General features: G+C 39.0%; 1 protein-coding gene across 2 annotated transcripts in view; it reads right to left on the reverse strand.

The window, feature by feature from the left end:
- CALCR (calcitonin receptor) overlaps positions 1–22,643 on the reverse strand; it is a 147,122-nt gene that overhangs the window by 41,649 nt on the left and 82,830 nt on the right. For both annotated transcript variants that reach the window (XM_079301024.1, XM_079301023.1), the window contains exons 3-5: positions 13,134–13,287; positions 9,694–9,804; positions 1,377–1,489 (exon numbers count right to left, since the gene is read on the reverse strand). In XM_079301024.1, the coding sequence (XP_079157150.1) occupies positions 1,377–1,489; positions 9,694–9,804; positions 13,134–13,287 (378 nt within the window). The remainder of the gene's footprint in view (positions 1–1,376; positions 1,490–9,693; positions 9,805–13,133; positions 13,288–22,643) is intronic.

The raw sequence follows: 22,643 nt of genomic DNA on the forward strand, positions 1-22,643 counted from the left end.
CTTCACTTGAGGAAAGAGAATTATCTAAGACCAATGCCTTTGACTCAATTATATTATGTGTAGGTAAGTGGAAATAGTCTATAAATGAAGCATATTTCTGTTTGCTGAAGATTTGTTTTAAAGGTCATAATCTAACTTGGCATTTCTAAAAAGGTATATTCTTTCTGCATTTTCCATAACTTTTTGTTTCAGAAAAATCATGATGTGCATATAATTTTCCTTTGTATTCTATCTGTTCTCTGTGTGAATGATGTTCAAAATTCTTCTTCTGGAAGGCATGGATAATAGGTAACAGAATCACATTTTTGGCCTCCTTACACGTGCCAACATCTGGAAAAAATATATATTTATGGTGCTTCCACATAATGCCTCTGTAAGCTCATATTGTTGCTGTTATTCTTGCCTTGTCACATAGGTGAGTCCCATTTTAACATGATGGTTTGTCATGCTGCAAAAACCCTTAGAATTCACCTCCTGTCTAGTCCAATAGATTTTTCCAAGGCCCTTTGGGCTGAGTTACTACTAAATATACCTGCATACTGCTTTCTGGCTGAATAAGAAGAGGTCCTCCAACACAAACCCCAAATCAAATCACTACTTGAATATTTTCCTTCCACTATTCCAAACAGTCACAAGTTATTCTGTCACAAATCTGTAATCAAATTTTCCTGGAGCTCCACTTGCATTTGAGAAATATATTTACTTTTATGAGCTTCCCTAACTGAATTGTTTTAAAGCTTTTTCAGATTTCTCTCTCCTTATTTCTTCTGGTGCTTTTAGATTTAGTATTTCTCTTTCAGTTGAGCACCTTGATTTTGGAAATATTGATGCAAATGCTTAATTAATTATTGTAAATGGTCTCAAGTTCTTCAGTAAAAGTCGAAGTTAAATGTGTTCATGCTTGTAAGATTTTCTGGATTAATGGCCCCTTCATAAATATTTATTTTCAGAGAGTGTGAGTACAGGGTAATATTCTTTGCTTAAGAAAACGAATTTTGACTTACATTAATATTACTAGCCCTGCAGAGAAGACATTTTGGAATAATATTATGCAGAAAGCAAAATTGTGACTCTAAAAGATTATTTTATAACAGTTGGTCAATCAGGGAAAATCATGGAATTAAAAACACATCTGAAAAATACAGCAAAACTTGTCACATTAATTACCACTAAATTATCCACCCAATAGCAAACCAATAGCGAAGTCTGAGCACTCATTAAATAATTTGAATAAGCTCAAATCACAAGAACAAAGTAATTTAAATCTTGTGCAACAAATAAAGCTGGAAGATAGGGCAATCCTGGTCTCTCTCACATGTATTATTGCTAGCCCAAAACATTGCCAAACAGCCACAACCTCTTTAACTTCAGCATACCTTCAGTTTTTCAGAGGTGAAAGAGTTGCACAGGGTGTAGTTGGACCAAGTGCGGTTGCTCTCAGGATGGCGGAACCAATTTCCAGTTTCATCACAATATTTTGAAGCCCTCTCTGATGAAAAATTGCAATAAGAGTTATTTTAACATCAGCATATTATGAATTTAAAAAAACATCTAGAAGAATTTGTGTGGGAATAAAATGTGTAATAAAATCCAAATGGTTTTCAACCTGTGTAATTAATATGCATCCTTGCTGTTATGTTGTTTTGGGTTTTTTTCTGAGGCTTATCTGGTGGTAAACTTGTTTAGCTGTCTCCTTTTGCACTACACCCACTAGGGTATATATCTCAGCCTTCATTCAGATGCAGTATTTAGCTGATAATGATCCATTTAAAGAGGCTGTTGACGGCAGCTGATGGAAGAGAAAATAACCACAGGTGCTGATGCCAGACCTGGAGGAAGTGTGCAGGGTTTCAAGTACCAGGGTTAAATAAGTTAAAAATACTGTGTAGATAAAGGGCAATCAGTAGTGTATAAAGCAGAGTCTGGGTGTATATAGTCAACAGCCCCAGTGCAGTGCTGTCTCTGTGCAGAGGAGTGGAAAAGCCTCACCAGCCTCCCCGCCTGTGGAATCCTGACATGCAGAGTGGGAACGTGGGGTCTGCACAGCATGCAGGCACAGAGACAAGCAGCCTCAGAAACATTTTGGCACTGGTTCCACGTGTCCAGTTTAATTAAGATGGCTGCAGAGTTCTCTGTTCAAATAATCTGATGTTCTTTGGCCTCTACTCTCTGGTGCTGGCTCCTTCTCCTCAGGTGGCTCTGGCGTCCTTCCCAAAAGCCCTGCCATATGGATCACACTCCTGGCTCGTGCTCCTCTGCACATCCTGCTGTGCTGGGGGCACAGAGGGGCTTCAGCAGTACACAGCTCTGTGGGATGCCAGAGGACACAAACTGTGCCAAGGGAGATAAAGGCTGGGTATATAGAAGATAACAGGAAAAAGTTTTTCACAGAAAGAATAATAATGTATTGGAATACTTTGCCTGGAGATGTGGTGGAGTCACCATCCCTGGATGTATTTAAAGAAAGACTGGATGTGGCCCTGGATGTGGTCTAGCTGGGGTGTTAGGGCATGGGTTGGACTTGATGATCTTGGAGATCTCTTCCAGCCTAGTTATTCTGTGCTCCTGTGGTTCTGTGATACCTGGAGCTGCAGGTGTGTGCTGTGTCTGTGGCTGCCCTGCCAGGGACACCCTGGATGCTGACAGTCACTGCTAATCACCAGTCACATTTTGGACCAGTTCCTTTGGCTTTCCCTCAAGCATTAGCCACGTGGGAGTCACCGGAATGTTTACCCAAGTGACAAAGACTGGACAAGATCATAAACTTATAAAATAATAAACAATTATTTGATGTTTTCTTAGCTAGTGACACAGAGACTTACGAAAAATATGTTTTTTAAGTCTGACTTTTAAAACAGTCTGAAAAGTCTATCTTGAATTTGCTTTGCCTTTTCTAGCTCTATGATTTTATTGTTTTTATACTTAGATTATCACCATTTCCATTCAATACACTTTCACAGAGCCCATAGTCATTTGAACATACACATTTTCATTTTTTGTGGCTAACCTTCCCACTTGCTTTTCTTCATCTGGTGATTAATGGTTCTATTAATTTGTGAGAATTACATTCCTAAAGCCTAAAGAAAGGAACTGGTCAGATGGGTTAAGTAAGGATAGAATAGACTGAATTATTTTACTCTGACTAGAAAAACACTTTATATAATGCCCTTGCAGGAAAAAAAAAATAAGATAATCCTCCAGAACACAGCATATCCTTGTGGATTGTTTAGGGGGACTTGTTAAAAATCAATACGTGCATCAGCAATACCAGGAGGAACAGTACATGTTATTTAACACTCACATAGCTGCAGCTTGGAGATAATGTCAGACTGCCCATGTAGCAGTGTTCCCTTCTACTCATTGCCAGATGCTATCGAAAGCTGGAAAAAGTTCTCAGTCATAGATGAAAGATTAATGGTAGTGCTACCATGGAACACAGTGTGCAAGTGTTGCACTGATTATCCCATGCACCCTGCAGAGTGCACGGCTTTGGTTAATCTACAGAGTGAGAATGGCAAGGTCATCCATCATCTCTGGGTAGGCTCTCTGCCAGAGTGCAATGTGGCCTCTTTAAGTTAGAGATAAACCTTTTGCCTCATGCTTTCCCTTAAAGCCAGACAAACACTGATGATACAAACAGCTGATCCTACTCTGAAAGTGCCAATGTCCCATGGATTTCTTGCTGTGATGTGAGAATACATAAGCACTCTTTACTATTCATCCCAGTGGCTCAAACAGACCAAACACCTCCTCTAATCTACTCTTTCATACAGAAACAAAGCTGCAATCCAAACACAGTTGTACTGCAAGTTATTCTAGAGTAGCCCAGTAGCAGGTGAGGGATACTGAACCTTGGCACATGTTGGTTTTTTGTGCTAGCAGAAGAATATGGTAAAATCTGAAAAAAAGACACACGTTCAAGGGTGGGTAAGACAACACTAGTAAGGCAAAATGGAAGTTTGAGCTTTGAGATTATTAGAATACTGTGTAAACACTAATTTTTTAGGCTCTGTCTGTAACCTATCAGCTTGGAAGAAGCACCACTTGGGCGTTGCATTATTCAAAGTGTAAGTATGGTGACATCACATTGGACTGATCCCATCTGACTGTAGGAACCTTAAAGTTACATAATTCCTAGGCAGTTGTGCAGAATCTCTGCAGTTAATTGGGAGAGAGACACACTTCAAGAGCTGTCTGGGCAAAATGGATGAGAGCAATCTCACCCACAAGGGAATTTTCGTGGGAGGAGTGAAGTGTCTTGAAAGATTAACCAGTAGCAGTTATTTGCATGTATATTGTTTGTGGCACTTGTAGTGTTTTGATGAATCATATGCTCATTAGAAATCCCTCAGTCATCTATATGTAACAAATATATTAATATATCTGGAACAACATGTTAGCTCTATCAATCAGGTTTTCCACAATTAAACCAGAGCTATAGCTAGCACATGTTAACGGAGCCAACAACAGTTTTTAGTTTATTGCTGGGTTACAAAATAGAAGAAGAAAGAAGTTATCCCTGTTGCAGTCATGCTCAGCACATACCAGACACTGGATTCTTTGTCATTGTTTGGATAGATCTGTGCAGTGCTTAGTTTTGCAGAGTAAAGAATAATTGATGTTGCAAATCTGATTTATTTACATATTTGGTGAAATATTCTGGAACATACTTTCTCAAAAATGAAAAAATATAATCTCATATAATGCAGTGGAGACTCTAGAAAACTGCAATTCCAGTGTCCTAGTAAATGAAGAATTATCACTCTCTTTAGAGTGTCTTAGTCAGCAGAACTAGAATCTGTATAAAAGTCATATTGGGCAGTATGGGGATAGGAACTGATTTTTAAAACACAGCTGCCAAACTTGCTAAGGAGCAGGACAGAAATACACAGAAAGATAAGGAGAAAAGAAGCAACTGGACAAAGAGTTTGCATTTGTCTTTTTTATAATTGTCTAAAATAAATCACTTTAAGACAAGAGAACAGGACCAGCAGAAATCCAGATCTGTGCATTTTAGTTAAATTCAGCCAGAATTTGGTTTTTGTGGCAGCAAGAGAAGGGCTCTGCCAGTGTCAGAGAAGGAAGGCAAGGCTGTACTTGCATGTTCTTCAATTGTATGAGGCAACAACATATTAATCATCATCTGATTATTCATCATCTAATTGCTTATGGATGCATATGGATTTGCTTCCAAATTGCATTTCTAGAAACTCTGCTCCTGGAACTACATGAAGTGTTATGAGTAATAGCTTGCAAAAGGGAACTAAAGACAGAAATCCAACAGAGCAGAGAAATGAGGGGAGTTTTGCTAAATGCACCTTTGGTTCACAAAGTGGGGTGGATACTGCTCTTAAACACTGCCAAAAAGTAAAGAGAGTGAAACTGAGATGGAAAGGGCTGTCTGCCACAGAAAAGCTTCCACAATTGGTTGCCTTGCTATATGACTGCACCAAAATAATCCCGACTACATGCACTGTACAGGAACAGTGAGGTGGGCAATAAAAGACTCCCCTGCCACAAACCCAAGAGCCACAGGTGGCACAGGGTAAAGCTCACCTACTCCTGCTGTCCTCAACAAGCTACCCTGCTAGAAGGCCATTATGTCCATAATGTATTTTCTTTTCTACCATTTGTAAGAATATTGCCAGCATGAATTGCATACTGCATTCCTCAAAAACTGAACTCCCACCAATTTCAGTGTGACCTGGAACCATTTCAGACAGATTATACCGAAGATTAACCTGTCTAAAATAAGAATATAAAATAAAATTCAAGAGAATTGCATGTTGCCTGAATAGGAGCATATAAAATAGCCCTGCTCAGAGCTTCACAGCCAGAAGTGGATGAGACAATGAATTTCCTGCTGTCACTGGCATTAAAGCAGTAGGTCTTGTTATGTTTTGCAGCCAAATTGATTTGTTTTTATGCATTATCACACTGTGCATGATGTGCACTGCGAGAAAGAGATTGCTTCTTTCAGAACACAGATTCCTGTCCAGTAAGAACTGATCTAAGTTCAGTGAAATAAGTGGAGCTACACTTGGTAGCTAACTGTGAAGTTGCCAGACAGAAAATGAGCAGAGCACTGAGCATGTTCTCCTTCATTTTGTTTCTGTGCTCTTTTCTTCAGAATACGACTGCACCTTGTTTACTTTCTAACACACCCTATCAATTTCTTGGCATCAGTGCTGAATGTTCTTGGGGATCAGACACAGAGGGCTGGTATTTGGCACCCACAGGTACAGATGGGAGGAGGATTTGATACTATGCTGACAATAATGTGTCACTTTTCCCAGTGATGAATGATGGAAGCATCAAAGCAAAAATATCGAGGAAAAACATTATTTTATTACATAGACTCTTAATGAAGTCACATAACCATCGATTAGCTGATACACAGTGGTTCTGCAGATCTTGGTGCAGCCCAGAACAACACAGCATGGAATACTTGTTTCAGAAATTCACGGGGTTACTTGCATACCTAAAACACACACTGAGGTCAGAGACTCAATGGGGAGGAAATCTGACAGTCACTGCAGTTTTCATCATGGAAAATTGCTATTTTTTAGGATGAAGTTTCTGTGTCTCAGCAGAAAAGCTGGCTGTATTTTGTTTACCATGAATAAGGTACCAAAGGAAATAATGACTTGTGACACAAAACCTGACAGACTTCTCAGGACAGTTCAGTCTGTGCTCTTGGCCACCTGTTAGTGGCAGCCACTTTCATTAGCAGTTGACAGACTTGTAGACATCCCCCTTATTTCTTGTCTCCCTCCTTCTTTATTAAGCCTCCATGTGACAACCAGCCACCTGTAGAGCTAAAGCTGATTACCCACTGGTTTGATGCCACATCTGTAACACTTGCTGCTCACTCAACAGCTATTCCAGGAAAGCAGCTCTGGCTCAACCAGGAGAAGCTGAGCTGCTGCCAAAACTGGGAAACAGGATTGACTGACCAGGGTGCAGGGAAAGAGGCTGATGAGGAGAAGAGAAGTGTGCCAGAGGAAAATACTGGGTCCAGAAGACCAGAGGTATTGCTCCTAGAGAGGAGAGTAGAGAGAACAGTAGGAAATTAATTACTGGAGGAGGCTTTTCTTCCCATAGCTGTATACAGAGAACAGGAATACTAAAAAATTCCAAAATGTCAATGTTTAAATCTTGCCAGAAAGAGTAATGGAGTATGGGCCAGACTGTGGGCCAGACTTCATGGCAAGCATTTGTACATTAAGCCCTGATTTGCAATCAGTGTATGAGCCACAGGCCTTGGCATTAATAAGCATTAGTAAGTGGATTGATATGCTTCTCCATGGATGGCTTCAAGTGTTACTTTGAAGAATGCTGTTGTGGCAGAGCAATTAGTCCAGAACAAGTCACTGGAGACAGACAAGAAGAAAAAGCTGAGAATAGGTATCTGGGGAGCTAGTAGGAGAGTGGCTCTGAAATCACCCCCATCTATGAAGGATAAGGAGCTTTAGTCATGGGAAAACTTCTGTGATCACAAGGCTGCCCAACACCCACTTGCTAAAGGTACAAGCTGAGCATTGCATGGATTATACATAAATTAAGATGTTTAGTGACACGTTTTTTTTTTTTTTTCTTCTTTGAAAGCCATGGAAGCAGGGAAAGGAAAAGACTTGTACATTTTCCTACTCATAAAGAAGGCTGCTGCTGTGTTGGAAAGGATATCATTAGTAAAATGGGGTCTGAAGCAGAAGGTACAGACCTCATCCTAGAGGCACTTCTAACATGCATACAGGAAAAAGCTTGCAATGCCAGGATCCAGAGCCTAGGGCTCTCTCCTGAATGTGGGCACTTCTGCCTGGAAACTGAACCAAGTTTGGCCAATTCTTCTTAAATGCTCTTCTGGAATCCTTTGAAATATATTGTCTAAAGAGTCTAATGGTGGAAGCACTGGTCCACAGAGAGGGACACCTGAGTGAAAAGCAATCCTGCAGATGAGGGTCTCAGCTTCTCAGTCTGTTGTACCCAGGTGCTCCAGTGACAAGCCATGAGCATGACCCTGCTCCAAGAATCCTCCTTGAAAACCATGACACTGTAAAGAAAAGAGGTCAAGTCTTGTGAAGAAAGGGCAAGAAAGACAAGACCTTGTGATTTGGTGCCCGTTGTCTGTCTCAGGGATGTAAATTGCTGTAAATTTGTTGAGTTAGTCTCAGGGTGTTTCCACAGAAAATGGATAGTGACCTTGCATCTTGAGCTCACTTTCCAAGCACAGGATTGCTGTTGGATACTTCTGGGAATCAGGGAAAAAGCAGTCTTGAAGCCTTGAGTTTCTCAGGCCTTCACAAGGACAAGGATTTATAACAATGATTATGCACCTGCAGGATGTGTGAGAGTTGTGTGAGTGTCTCATGATATTTTGCAGAAGGTATGTTTTCAAAGAGGTGTTGCCTTCTTGGACCAATGAGTCTTTTCTATTCTGTTTTTGATCTACTACCCTATATAGTGTAGTGTTTTTTAAAATAAAGCACTCTCTTCTCTTTTGCTTTTCCATTGCACAAGGAACTATGTTGCATTATCCTTTTTGCCCCATTCTTATAGCCTAAAATGCAGCACTGGATTCCTGAACAAGCAGATTTCCTTCAATCCATCCTGCCCAATGCCTACTTCCACTAGAAAGAGGGGTGTTCCTTCAACAAAGATTGAATGGAGATCAGACTGGGTCTGACATTGGAAATTTTCAACGACCTGTGTGAGTTCTGTAATTATGGACAGCTTGATTTATGAAGAACAGAAATAACAATCAATCTGGCTGTATATGGGGTTCAGCAAAATGTATACGGGGTTCGATCCAACCTGGAAACTCCTTAGTTTCTAAATAAGCAATAAGCTCAAGAAAATCAACCATTTAATTAATGGTGCTGGATAATTAACTCATAGCTGTGCAATGGTTTGTTTCCTTCCTTTCCAGCTGAGCACATGCATTTTGGGTTAAGCTTGTTGAAAATTTTCAGATTTATGCACCCTCCCTCCCAAATGTTTATTTCACAGATGTTTACTGCAGTTGGTGCATTGTGACTATGTGGAATTTAGCACACTGTGTCATCAAGCACCACCTATAAGCAACATGTCCTGAGCATGGAACACACAATTGTCCCTCTTCAGACTGTACTTCTTGCAGAGTTAAACTTGTGTCGAATATTTCCTCATATCTATTTAGAAATTCTACCATTGATTTTTCATTTTTCCTTTTAAACATTCTTCAATTACTTCTCTCAATCTGCTTCTAGTATTTGTTTGAAAAATTCAGCTAAAACCTCAAACTCAGAGACTGAAAGAACATAATTTCTGCTCATCTTCTTTCATAAAATTATATTTTAAAATAAAAAATGAACAAAGAACATACTGATACATATTTCAGGCACATAAGTATCTTCTGTTCATTATAAAAACTTAGAATGAGGTGATGTTGTAATTCAGAAGCTGACATTTTCATAAACTAGGTTCCATAAATCCATGAGTTTTATTTTCATAAATATGAACACATAAAATATTTTAAAAATGAAAATATGTAAATTATGGAACCCAAAACCTTGATGTGTTTTAATTTCAGACAAACTTCCTGAGATTTCACTGTGCTGCAAAAATGCCACTGGATTGAGCACATCCACTCAATGGCACAAATGTTCTGAAGACATTCTTTGGAAGATAAAATGCTAAAAAGTAATACTGTACCAGTTGGATCAAAGTCTGGAAAATAATCTGGACAATTCTGAGCAGTGAGCCTTCCAGCAGGTGTGTCATCCCAGCACAACCAGCCATCCCATGTTCGGTTGCAGAACAGACCTGGACATTTAAGAGGATTGCAGGAGTTAATTCCACAAAAAAGTCCCTCCTGAACTGCTCTGTTCCAGCCTCTCAAGGAACATTGCTGCCTGCAGACAATCAAGTTTTCTGTTTGTAATTTTTTGTTATTGTTACACTTAGAGTGGCATTCAGGTGTACAAGGTACTTGTTTTTGCTGACCTGATGTTAGTGGTGTCCATTTTACCAGAAAGTTACATTTTAAAGCATGTTGAACTAAACTTTGAATGTAGGCACCAATCCTACAAATTTCTCTTCTCAATCCCCTTCCTATCAGCTCTAAGCATTAGTGGTACCCAAAGACATTTTTCATTTCGGTTTTTGCTGCTCAGCAGGTCTGAAAATCGGGTGTTGGGAATGTAGAGGTAGGAAGCATTTGTGGAGACATCCCAGCTAAAAGCAGCATTTGCAGACAGGTCCCTGCAAAGCTGCTGCCTCGCTCAACCCCAGAGACTGGTGATGCAGCTACAAATCCAGAGAGGCAGGTGCAAGGCTGGTCTGCAAGGGGCAGATCCTGCCTGCTGATGCTGTCTGGGCAGGCAGGCTGTGATCCTGCCCTTGCTGTGCTCCTTCTGGGAAGGGGTTGAGGCTGTGGGATGCTCCCAGTCCCAAACTCAGCAATGCTGAGGGGCAGAACACAGCTCATTGCTGATCCCTGTTACTCAGACTGTACATGCCATGGCCCTCAGAAATTGTGCTCTAAGGCTGCTTGCTGTAATGTGTAACAGCCCGTGTGGATTTATACAAGAAACACATTAAAATCCCCCTACAATTCTTGGTTATTTTCCATTCAAAGCCAGTTTGTATTGGGGAAAAAGTGTTTATCACCAAGACCATCAGGTTAAAGTGAAATAGAATGTGAAGATGATATATCTTGGCTTTTTTTTTACTCTGGCCCTGAGCAAGTATTAAAATGGAAGTTGTTTTTGAAAAAAATCGTAATAGAAGGCAACTATCAACCACTGAAAGTTATTAACATATGGGTAGTTAGTTGCTTCTAGAGCTTTTGAAACTATCACAGATAAACTTTCTTACTGAAGCAAGAAAGCTGTTAAAAGACATTTGAATTGTTCCAATTAGGACCAATATCTGTTTGTAAGTCAAGTAGTTGTTGATAAAAAATAAAAAGCATAAAAAATTCAAAATGTTTTTTTCCACATTAGATCTTGTTTAGAAAAGAAATTTTTGTGTAGACTTTTACTTAATTAGCTAAGATTTTATATATCCATAAAAATAATTTTTATATTAAAAATATATATGTTATATATTTTACATATTTATATATCACATATATTTTTCAGTTATCAAGTTAAATGTGCTAATGTAACTTGTTTGCTTAGTTAACCCATCATCATATCAGCAGTTTGTTATCTTTCCTTCTGGTATTGTAATGTTCTGCATCTTTGAAATGTATCTGAAAAATTTTAAGGGATTTTTTTGTAATATCAAAGCAAAAAGAAGAGTAGAAAATGATTGCAACTCGAGGTTGTTTTTGAAAAGTAGTGCTAAATGGAGTTGGAGGGAATATCTAGTTTTAAAACACTAAATCCTTTGCCTGGCCTGATAAAGAAAAAAAATCAGGTCAAGCTGTGCATTATGGGATTGTCTTCCAAGGTGATTATCAGGAAAATATATATGCACACATTTATCTATATCATCTATCTATCTATCTATCTATCTATCTATCTATCTATCTATCTATCTATCTATCTATCTATCTATCTATCTATCTATCTATCCACACACACACACACACATATATATATATATATATACACACACACATACACTGTTCTGTTCTGGAGGGGTGGTCATGTGTTTCCACGTGCCTGAGCTTCTCATTTTATTATTATTTTATTTTATGTCTTCAGTTCAGAACACAACTTCAGTGGTACTGGCACCATTTTGTAGTCACCCATTATCTTTTTTCTGAGTTATAAATGAATTAAGTTCATCTATGAACTGGCATTGCTTCAATCTAGCTGCCAGTTGAAGGAATGCAAGAGCTTCCCTGCTGTTCTCCTGTGACAAAGCTGCTCTTGAGAACACTACTAGGAATTCATGTCTTGATACAAATGAATTCCCAGTTCATACTGGGAAATTCACTCTTTGCTACTTACTACACAAGCAAAGTGCAAAAGAAAGGTGAATCCAGTGTCAATGGATGCAAAAATTAGGTGTTTATAGAGCTGGAGACTAAGAGAATAATCTAACAAGAAACAAAAGTTATTTCCCCTGTAAGTCCAGCAACTAAAAGGTTTATTTATGCCTGAAACAACATTCCTTTATCCAATAATCCTCTTTAACTTCTAGTGGGTATTCCCCATTATTCACCTCATTTAAAACTTATCTTAAGCAATGGGAATCTCTATATTTATTCCCAAATACTTATGCATCAAGACCTAATTATCTTAACATCTAACTCTTCTTTGAGTCTTATAGAGCCTAGCAAAAATTTTAAGATAAAGAGCTGTAGAAATGTCTTCATTCTTGTATTACAAGAAATTCCACATTATCTCAAGCACTGCTATTAGGCTGGGTGTTTTTGTTAATTGTTTAAAATATATCTTCTCTTTAAAATGTGTCCTCAGTATCTGTTGTTTACTTCTATAAGTAAAAAAATCACTACCTGTGATATTTTTTGTCTACCTCCTCATATCTTCATTCATATCTGCTGAGAGAAAAATTGTCCAGAACTCTCAGTCCCAAACAGAAATATTGCTTTATATTATGCAATTGCAGCACCACTATCATTTGTCATTTTCATTCTTAGTCATCTCCATATATGCCTCATGTTCAGTAAAGATGTCTTATAAGCTTCTTTTATAAATCTCAGTGTTTTGCAAATCTCTTTTTCCTGTTGCTGCTGCTGAATATAGAATACATGGAATTTGTGATGGTACAGAGCATGACACCCAGAAGTCAATATACAAATGGCTAAAAATTGAAACAGTGAGTGGAGCAAACAGAACAACATTTATATTTAAGACTCACAATTAGCTGTGAGCTTGCTGAGAGGTTCAGGAAAATGCAATTCCCCAAGCAAGAAAAAGAGAGATTTAAGCAGCAAAGCATTGAGTCAGAAATGTAGGGAAAGAGAAAGGAAGAGATGTTCATTCCCTGTGCTTATTCCAGGATTTTTGCTTTCTTAGCACTTAGGAAGATGCCAAGTAAGTGAATTTGATTACTGCTTGTAGAAAGGAAACTCCACCCTGAGGAAGACTATGGGTTAGTATAGAGAAGAAAATATTTCATTATAGTTATATCACCATATATGGCAAAATATAAATTTTTTAAAAATCACTTTTTACCTTTTTTCTTGTATGGAGGAGCTCTGTTCATCCTCTCATAACATTTGAACTGTGAATCTATTATCTTCTGCCGTATGACTGAATTTTCAGTTACTACAGGCTCTAATGTAGGATCAGTATAATTTACAGTAGAAGAAAGACTTGGAACAATTCTCTGTATGGAAAGGAAAAGCTGTTAGTACAACTGAATAAACAAAGAGGATTAAATTAAAAAAAAAAAAAAGTAAGGATGAGAATTTTCTATTATGTATTCTTGAAAGGCCTTTTATTTGCATGTATGTTTATCATTATGATGGGCCTTGTTCTACTTACAAAGTAAATTCTGAATTTTGTTTACCTCATGAAAACATAAGATTTTAAACAAACCATTTTTCTTGGTGAAGAGAATGTCATTAAATACTTGATATAGTCTTCAAAATATTTCCATTTAATTTAGCGTCTGTAAGAGAAGTTTCTATCTTCCCAAATTTACACCCTTGTATTTCTGCTCACTTGTGCTGATTTAGCTCTAGACAGTGCAGACCAAATACCTCAGTTCCACAGCCTTTGTTTTGAACTGATTATTTCATGTTTTATGTCACCTGCTTTGAGCATCTGCAGCTGTTAAGGTCAGAGAAGCACAGGGTAGAGTTTAAACCTCAATACCTGACCTTAGCTCCTAGTTAAGCACCTAAGCAGACTCCCTAAATTTGGTAGTCTAAATAACAAGGTGCTCTTTGACCTAGTGGCATTTTCTGAATAATCCCATTCTGAGCCACCTGCAGGTTAAAGGAAAGGATCATTGCCTCTGGAAGGCAATGGAGAGGTCAGTTATGTTCTTTTGCCTGCCATGCATCCATCCATCCATGCATCCATCCATCCATGCATCCATCCATCCATCCACCCATCCATCCATCCATCCATCCACCACTCCCATCATCCCTCCATCCCTCCATCCCTCCATCCCTCCATCCCTTCTTCCCTCTCTCTCTTGTACAGACAAAGTCTGCGAGCAGAAATGAAGGTGTGGAGCTTTAGTTTCTTCTGTTCTGCCTCAGTCCTGTATCATAAGTCTCTGCTTGAAGGTGACAGTAAAAGATGAGCTCCTCTGCTTCCCCACTCAAAAGCAACATTGCTGTAGCACTTTCCTAGCATGACCCTCCATTTCCCCCTGTACTAAATGGTACTAAAGCCATCACAAACACATTCAGATTCATGTGCAGGCTGTTTCAAAATCTAGGACTCTCATAAAGACACAAACTTGACCTTTTTAGCAAAAAATGCTGATACAGAGATCCTTAGGCATGCATTTGTAGTTATTTGAACTGAAAACATGACAAGTTTGAAAGCTCAAATATCAGCTTACTTCTTATATTTTGCTGCTCCATTTTTGTTTCACATCACAGTCAATTGTATTCCATCAATATGTTACCTTTTACCCTGATTTTCACACTAAAACATCTTGGTAAAATATATGGCAAAACCACAATGTGTGTGACTTCATTGAAAAAAAAAAAGCTATTACTTTTATCCTGATACTTCTGCGCCAAACCATGTCAGTTTAATACTTTTTTTACTCTTATATCAAATCAATTAAGTTTATCTCATCTCATCTCATCTCATCTCATCTCATCTCATCTCATCTCATCTCATCTCATCTCATCTCATCTCATCTCATCTCATCTCACTCTTTTGACATAGACATTTTCAACTACACCTGCTAGCTGGAGGACATGGAGGCAGTCAATCTTGCTGTACATAAGTAGGTGCTTGAAATAAAATAGGAGGAATAAGAATGAAAATATTTTCTGGCAGAGAAAATTGTATATAAATTGTAGATGTATGCATACATCACACAAAACCCCCCTCCCCCCCTTCCCAAATATATACTTGGACAATGAAGCCATTTGGAATATTTCATCTGGACATCCAAGTGAAAAATTAAGTATCTTGAAAGTGAGAACAGGAAATACAGAAGCAAAGCCAAACATCACAAATCCCTTAATTTTAAAAAGACTAAAGGGAGCAGCTAGAATCCCCAAGAACCATTTAAAAATCAGCCAAGCAAAATCCTGAATCCAGCACAAGAAAGTGTAAATGAGGTTCTTCAGACAACCTCAGCTTTGTCTTAGCCATTCATGTCCATGCCCATGACACAGGCTCTGGTGCTTTTCTGAAGTGATTAATAGATCCTGCACCCTAATTTTTCCCATTCTTATTTTGAATAATTCCTCAGTTCCAAGCTGTTTGCATTCAGGACAGAAACAGCAGTTTCATCACAGGCAGCTAGCAGGACTTCTGTGGCAATGCCTTTCTTGATAATTTCTCTGTGATTCTGGGCCAGTTGGTTGCTGCTGGGAACCAGGAAAAAAAACAGCTTTGAAGCCTTGAGTTTCTCAGGCTTTCACAAGGACAAGAATTTATAACAATGATTGTGCACCTGCAGGGTGCATGAGAGCCATCTGAGTGTCTTGTGATGTTTTGCAGAAGGTGTGTTTTCAAAGAGATGTTGCCTTCTTGAACCAATGAGTCTTTTCTATTCTGTTTTTCATTTACAACCCTATATACATGTGTAGTGTTTCTTTAAATAAAGCTCTCTCTCTCTTGCTTCTCCACTGCACAAAGAACTATGTTGCATTACCCTTTTTGCTGCTCTCCTGTAGCCTAAAATGCAACACTGGATCCATGTGTGGAGTGATGGTTTTGAGGGATGAAGTACAATTTGAACACTAAAGCCACCTTACACTCATAGATAGTTTCATTACTTGTAGTGTGCAATTCCTGAAGAAGTCAGCTCTAACTAGGTACAGTTCAAGGAGAATATTTTGATACTTGGAGGTAGAGAGTACCTGTGGTGGTGGATAGATTAACTGTCTTGGGTTGTGTACAAAATTGTGTAAGAGTGCTCAGCCACATAACCAGGAGACCCATTCTACTGCCCCTGCACAAGGCAATTGTGGAGCAGCTGAAATTGCCAGCAAATTTCTACTGCCTACATTTAGTCCAGGAATTCACTCAGGCTGATTAAAAATATGGATGAGTTGTGTCACTAAAACTCATCAGTGGAAATCACTTAATGGCTTCCAGTAAAATGAAAGCAAGTTTGGATAAAAGTAGGAATAATGACACTAGATTTATAATTGTCTCTTAAGTGATTTTAAAAAAAGATATTATTTAAAATTTCTTTTTTCTCTTTTTCTTTCTACTAAACACAATGACTCAGATTTTCAAAGTAATTGCCCAAAAATCTTTCCAGGCACTTTTAATGTAATTGGATAGCTTGTGTGTGAAATCAAATTAAGGGGTTATACATAGGTATGTCACTGGGATTGTTCATCTGTGATATGCCCTTTAAATCTACTCTTTCCATTGATTTCTATTCCTCATTTTTATTTGCCTGGATTTGAAAAGCTGGCCTTGGAAGCTTGAACACAATTTTCTTCTGCCTTAAAATCAGATTACTACTTCAGCAGATAAATGAAATATTAATTTTGTGACTGCTGGAGGTAGAGAAGTCATATCCTTGTTTGAAATACTGTTTTTTTTACCATGCACAAGAGAATCCCATGTTCACCACCCAGAACTTAAAGCCTGACCTCCCAAAGTCAGTCCTGTGGGCTGAGCATCCAGCCTTTATATACCTGCAGTCCAGACAGTCAAGAATTTGGATGCAGTTTGTGATGTCGGATGTTATTATTTATTTTAGTCTTCCTCACTCCTTACTGTAGGGGTCAGGAAAAGGCAAATGGGGAAGAAAAACATCTCTGGGTCATTATTCTCTTTTAAGAAATAGCAGGAGCTTGGCTATGGCTACATGGGAGGGAAACTTAGCGTGTATCATGTTAATGGGAGAGGTTGGGAATGTCCCATAAATACCTATGTATCAGTGTTTATGGAATTAATAATTTGGACTCACCTCTGCTACTATGTTTAATTGTTATGTCAATGTATTTTAGAAATTAGGACTTAAATGACACATTTGTACCACGAAAAAAGCCTAGGTCAATTAATCTTCACCTGGAAAGTACAAATACTGAACCTACAAAATATGGAACAAATTTTAAATGTTTTGAGTCCATTACTGCATAATAAAAAGCCTTCCCCACCCATTCATCAAGCACTTCAGATGGAATTATAGGTGATGTTTATACAACAAAGGATTGCCTCATTCATTCATAAACATTCTTTATTAAGGAGAAATAAATATTTCACAATAATTACTGTGATCATTGGTTGAAAATGCACTGAATTCTTCAGAAGAAAACAGTTTAAGTGATGTCCCATGCAGCAGTTTAGCAGCCGTACATATGATGTCACTCCTAAAAGTCCAAGTAAATGACGTCATACATACGACCACCAAGCCACCACGTGACAAATGACTCACATAGGAAAGTAAATTATCATTACAGAAAGAAACAACAGGCTGCTGGGAATGCTGAAATTCACTTTGCACCTAGAATGAATAAAGGATTCTGAGAAAGCAGTTTGGCTTCATTATTAAACTATGCAGGAATGAGCAAACAGTGCCAGGTTTCTGTAAGAGAAACTGTTGTAACCTGTGCAAGACTGTGCTGTTTCTGCAAGGGAGAATCCAGATAAAGTAAGCACAAAATTCTTCCACTTTTTTTGCCACAAAATATTTGACATGACAAAAAAGCATCCCCAAATATTTTTCTTCTGCCATCAAGGAGCTTGCAGTACACTAACAGTAACGGTACATGACATTTAGGAAAATAAGGCACTTGTAGCTGTCTTTTTTTTCCCCTCCTTCCACTAAATATAGTAATTTAGCAACAAATATTGATGAGCTCAGACTAGTACAAATTCTGCATGCTCTAATTGTTTGTTATTGATTTCAACAGCTCAAACATTCACTTGGTATAATTCTTTTAATACTGCTGTGTGCAGTCATCTCTTTGTGGATCACTAAACTCCTGTTCTTCAGTACATCACATTTTAGAGCAAGAGCTCAGCATGATTTAGATGAGTTGCAGAGCCCCTCTCATACTTTGATTGTGTTTGAACTACTTTTCATAACTGCTAGTGTTAGGACAGATAAGAAACAACTGTGATACCTTAGGAAGGTCATTATCACGCAGTATTCAGTAAACATAATCATTTCTATCCATCACGTGTGTGCTAGGAAGCAGCAGGCAATTTCTTTGGGGAAATACTACAACATAATATGTTTTATTTAATCACTGAATGTTAGAATTTTGCCATACTCTACCTCTGTTGGAGCAGGATGGTAATTATCTCAGTGAGATCCCACATGACTAACATGGCAGAATTTGGCAGCTGTTTAAACAAGCATGAGATTATCAGGCACAGTAGATGAAGACAAGGTTGTTATAATGAAAAGCAAGTCACAAATCTTACAGTTCTTTTCTATTTCCACAAGATCTGCTTACATGAAGAAGCTTTACTTTCAGTTTAGCCTGATGAAGACTGTGGGCTAACCCAGAATACTTCATGGATATTTTCTTGCAGCCCTGATTATCCTCTTGTGAGATGCCTCTTTACTGCAATCAGCCGCATAGCAACAGACTTGTTTAAAAAAAAAAAAAAAAAATGTAGTCAAAATGTCCTGATCATCCCTGAAACTGGGTGAATAGAACAGAATACAGAATTCCTATTTCTTGGGAAATGATGAGCAGCTTGACTCTCAAATTCTCACACTAATTCTTATCACCTTAAAATATCACAAGTTTGCTTTCCAGAGCTTCTTTTGTGTGAGAATAGGTTCAGAACTTGTGAGTGCACATACTCACAGCATGAAGCAACCCATAAATAGTTACACTGGGAGGTGTGCATGCAGAACAGCAGCTTCCAAAGGCATGGTTTAGGGTGATGAGACCCAGGGACATCTCACCATCCAAGGCTGGGAAAGACCCCGGGCTGCCAGAGGTGCCAGACTGCAAGAAGGCTCAGAAGAATCAAGACAAAGATCTTCAGCAGCCTTTCTGGCCCATGGGAGATCTGCTCTGGACCAGATGCTGGAAGAGATGGAGTCTAAGCAGGAAAAGGCTTTTCTCACAGTACCTGCACAGGCATGGGTTTCAGAGGTGCACAGTGAGAGCACTGAGCTGAGCAGGAGCCCAGCAGAGTTTGTGGCCACACCACTCCACCAGTGTGTGCTGAATTCCAGCTGTGAGGATCAAAGGTGCATCATGGGCAGCTCCCCCATCACGGTGGCAAGTGCTTGACTAATGGGCTCTGGAGGCTTGAACCTACCCTGCCACAACTGTATTCCAAAATACACCAGTTTGTGCACTCACTGAAAAGTATGTTCAGGTTTTCATATCATTAATTTTCAGTGCTTTGTGAACAGGAATTTTTCATGAGTCTTTCAGGAGCTGGAAAGCAGTACCAGACTCTGCATATCTTTGTGAGTGAGGCTTGGTAACAATTTAACAGATTAGGACTTAGTGAAGGAGCACAATTTGTTTTTAAGTCAGAATGAATTTATTTTGAAGTACAATATTGGTTTAGTGGGCCTAATTGAAAATAGTGTGGCCTTCAGCTGCAGCAACCATTTAGTCCTTACTATGCATGTTGTGGTTGGCTCAGGACACAAAATAGGAGTATGTGGGAAAAGCTACTTCATCAATCCTAATTTCCAAGGCCATTTGTAGGCACAGTTATTACTTGAAAAAATAAAGCAGAGAATACAAATCTCTTCCATCAATGTCCTGAAAAATTGATTGGTCACACAGGAAAGAGACCCAAACCTTCTTCTTCTTCTTCCTCATTCTCAGCAGTTTGATGCTGCTGGACACACTGTGCTGATGCTTCATCTTTCTTGTGAGGAGAAATGTGCACTGAGGATATAAATTAATTGGTCCAGCATACAAGGGCTCTTGGACTTGAGGAAACAAATCTCAACCATGTTCTGTGGCTCTCAATAATTGCAAAAGCTAGAAAGCATCAGTATAAAGTGAACTATGACATAATGAACAATTAAATTTTCTAATGAAATTCCCTTTGTACACAAGAGGACTATACGGTGATGCATTATTATGGACCCATAAGCAAGGGAATCCATCAAAGAGGAAGATAATTAGGGGTTGCTTTTATTTCTAAATTAGGTTTTGGAACAATTGACATTTCAGAGGTGGGTTTTTTTGGTTTTTTTTTGGCAAAGATGAGTTATTATGTATCTGTACATGCTATTTATTCTATATGAAAAAGTTACAAGCATAAAAGAGATTGTTTCTATCAGAAGGTACCCAAACCTCTTGATGACAAGTCTAAAGGAGGAGGTGAGGAGGAAGTATCTGTGCACACCAAGTAAATAGGGTCTGTGACAAAATATTGAAGGAGAGATATGTATAGAATCTGAGGAAATCTTCTGCAAAGCACTAACACTGTATAGAGGGCAGGGTGTGCTCCAACTCTGAGATTGTGTTGGGGAATCACTGCTACACTAAGAAAAGAGACTTCAGGTAAAATCTCCCCTGTTCAATAGGGGTGAGCACCACAGGGAACCACCAGCACCTACAGTGGGCCAAACAGTACAGGCAGAGAGCCTGGAGCCCAGAGGAGAAAACAAAGACCTCAAAGGGTTGTGCTGCTTTGCAACAGCTCACAGTGACCAGGAGTGCAGGTCACAAATGAGAGAATGACAGAAAACCATCAAAACCTTCAAAGAAGGGACATCCAGAGGGTGCCTGGTGGGGTGGGTAGAGGAGAGGGATGGGAGATCACTTCTGCCTGTGTCACAAATCCTCTTAATTACTACATTTTCCTCAGCCTCAGACAGTGGTGGACATGTCTCACAGTTCTTCGAACAAAGGAGTGATTTGCAGAACCAGCAGAATGAAAAACCTGAGAGACACCCTTGACTCTTACAAATTACAAATAAAATTCAAAAAATAAATAGTTTCTACCATCATTTTTTTTTTTTGTTTTAAATAACTGAGGTAAAATACTTTTCATATTTGATCCTATAGCAGTATTCTGGATAAGTTTCATGAAGGAAACAAAACTTGTTCATGGTCTACTTTTGTGACTATGGCTTCTTCCCTATTGAAAGGGAAATTAACCTAAGAGATGACAAAGTAGAGCACAGTATGCCCACTGCAGTGGGGAAAGAAGGCACATAGAGATTGGGAGCATGAAAATGTAAGTTAACTTACCCACTGAGGTCAAAATATGAAGTGCCCTTTGGTACAAAGATATTTAAAATTATTGCAGATGAAGATCTCACTGAAGAGTTTTTAAAGTAACTCCTAGCCCTGGAGTGCTGCAGGAATGAGCACAGAACTAACACTGCACACATCTCTCATGGGTGAGAGATTGAAAAGATCTGGGATCAACAGGGAAAGGATTAGTCCTTCAGGACTGACCTACAACCCCATCTGTAGGTGAAAGAACCTTGAGTGCTCAGAAGTGCTGGTGACAATTTTAATTATCAGAATATTTATAGTGCTGTCACTTGATTGGGAGCAAAATAAGCTGGATCTGCTTCTTCATTTGGCAATGGCTTTTTATAGGAAAAATTGGTGTTCTTTGTCAAGACTCCTAACCAGCTAGGCAGATGAGATGGGATTCAAACCAGAAGGAAGCTGGTTTCTCTCAGGCTGTTTGTTACAGACATGTCTGACCGTGGGTGATTTCATAGCCAGTGCATTGTCACATGCACCCTTGTAGGATAGGCAGAACTCAAATGGTCCCAAATGCCAGAACACTCCAGTATACCTCAGGATGGAAGAGTTCTCTCAAACATGGAGATGATTCCTCAAATTGTTAACTAATTCTGGACAAATTCTTATGGGACCAAGTTAGCAGAAATAAGTCTCTTCAGATCCTCTTTAATGGAGGGTCCTGATCCTGAACCATGAATTCAACACTTTACAAAAGTAAAGTGTTCTTTGCTGTTCTCCTGGATTCTCCATGATCTAATTTAATTGCTTCCTTTTTACCTCCTTCTATCCATCATTCTCCAGTTCTTTACTTTCCTTTCTTTTTTTATCTTTTTATAAATTTAAGTGATGAACAGCACTATGGACAAGCTCTGCTAGGCTGAGGAGAGGTACAACCCAGAGTAGATCAGGTAGAGCAGTTGCTTGTGTTCTCCAACACATTTTCTACAACATGTGGATTTCTTTTGCTTCTACAACATGGGATTTGATGAGGAGATGCATGAAGATATTTCACATTCAGATGTTGAGAGAGAAGATGAGAAGCAGAGGTGCAGGAGGAGCTAGCCAAAAAAACAGAAGGGAAAGGGGAAGGGGAAGGGGAAGGGGAAGGGGAAGGGGAAGGGGAAGGGGAAGGGGAAGGGGAAGGGGAAGGGGAAGGGGAAGGGAAAGGGGAAGGGGAAGGGGAAGGGGAAGGGGAAGGGGAAGGGGAAGAGACAGAGGAAGAGGAAGAGGAAGAGGAAGAGGAAGAGGAAGAGGAAGAGGAAGAGGAAGAGGAAGAGGAAGAGGAAGAGGGCTTTCTTCAGGAACAGAAAACTAGAGTTAGATGGGGAATATGGTGGCAGACATCATGCAAATTACTCACACCACACCAAGGTAGTGAGATGCA

Source organism: Erithacus rubecula (genome assembly GCF_903797595.1).
Source record: "Erithacus rubecula genome assembly, chromosome: 3".
NCBI classification, from domain to species: domain Eukaryota; kingdom Metazoa; phylum Chordata; class Aves; order Passeriformes; family Muscicapidae; genus Erithacus; species Erithacus rubecula.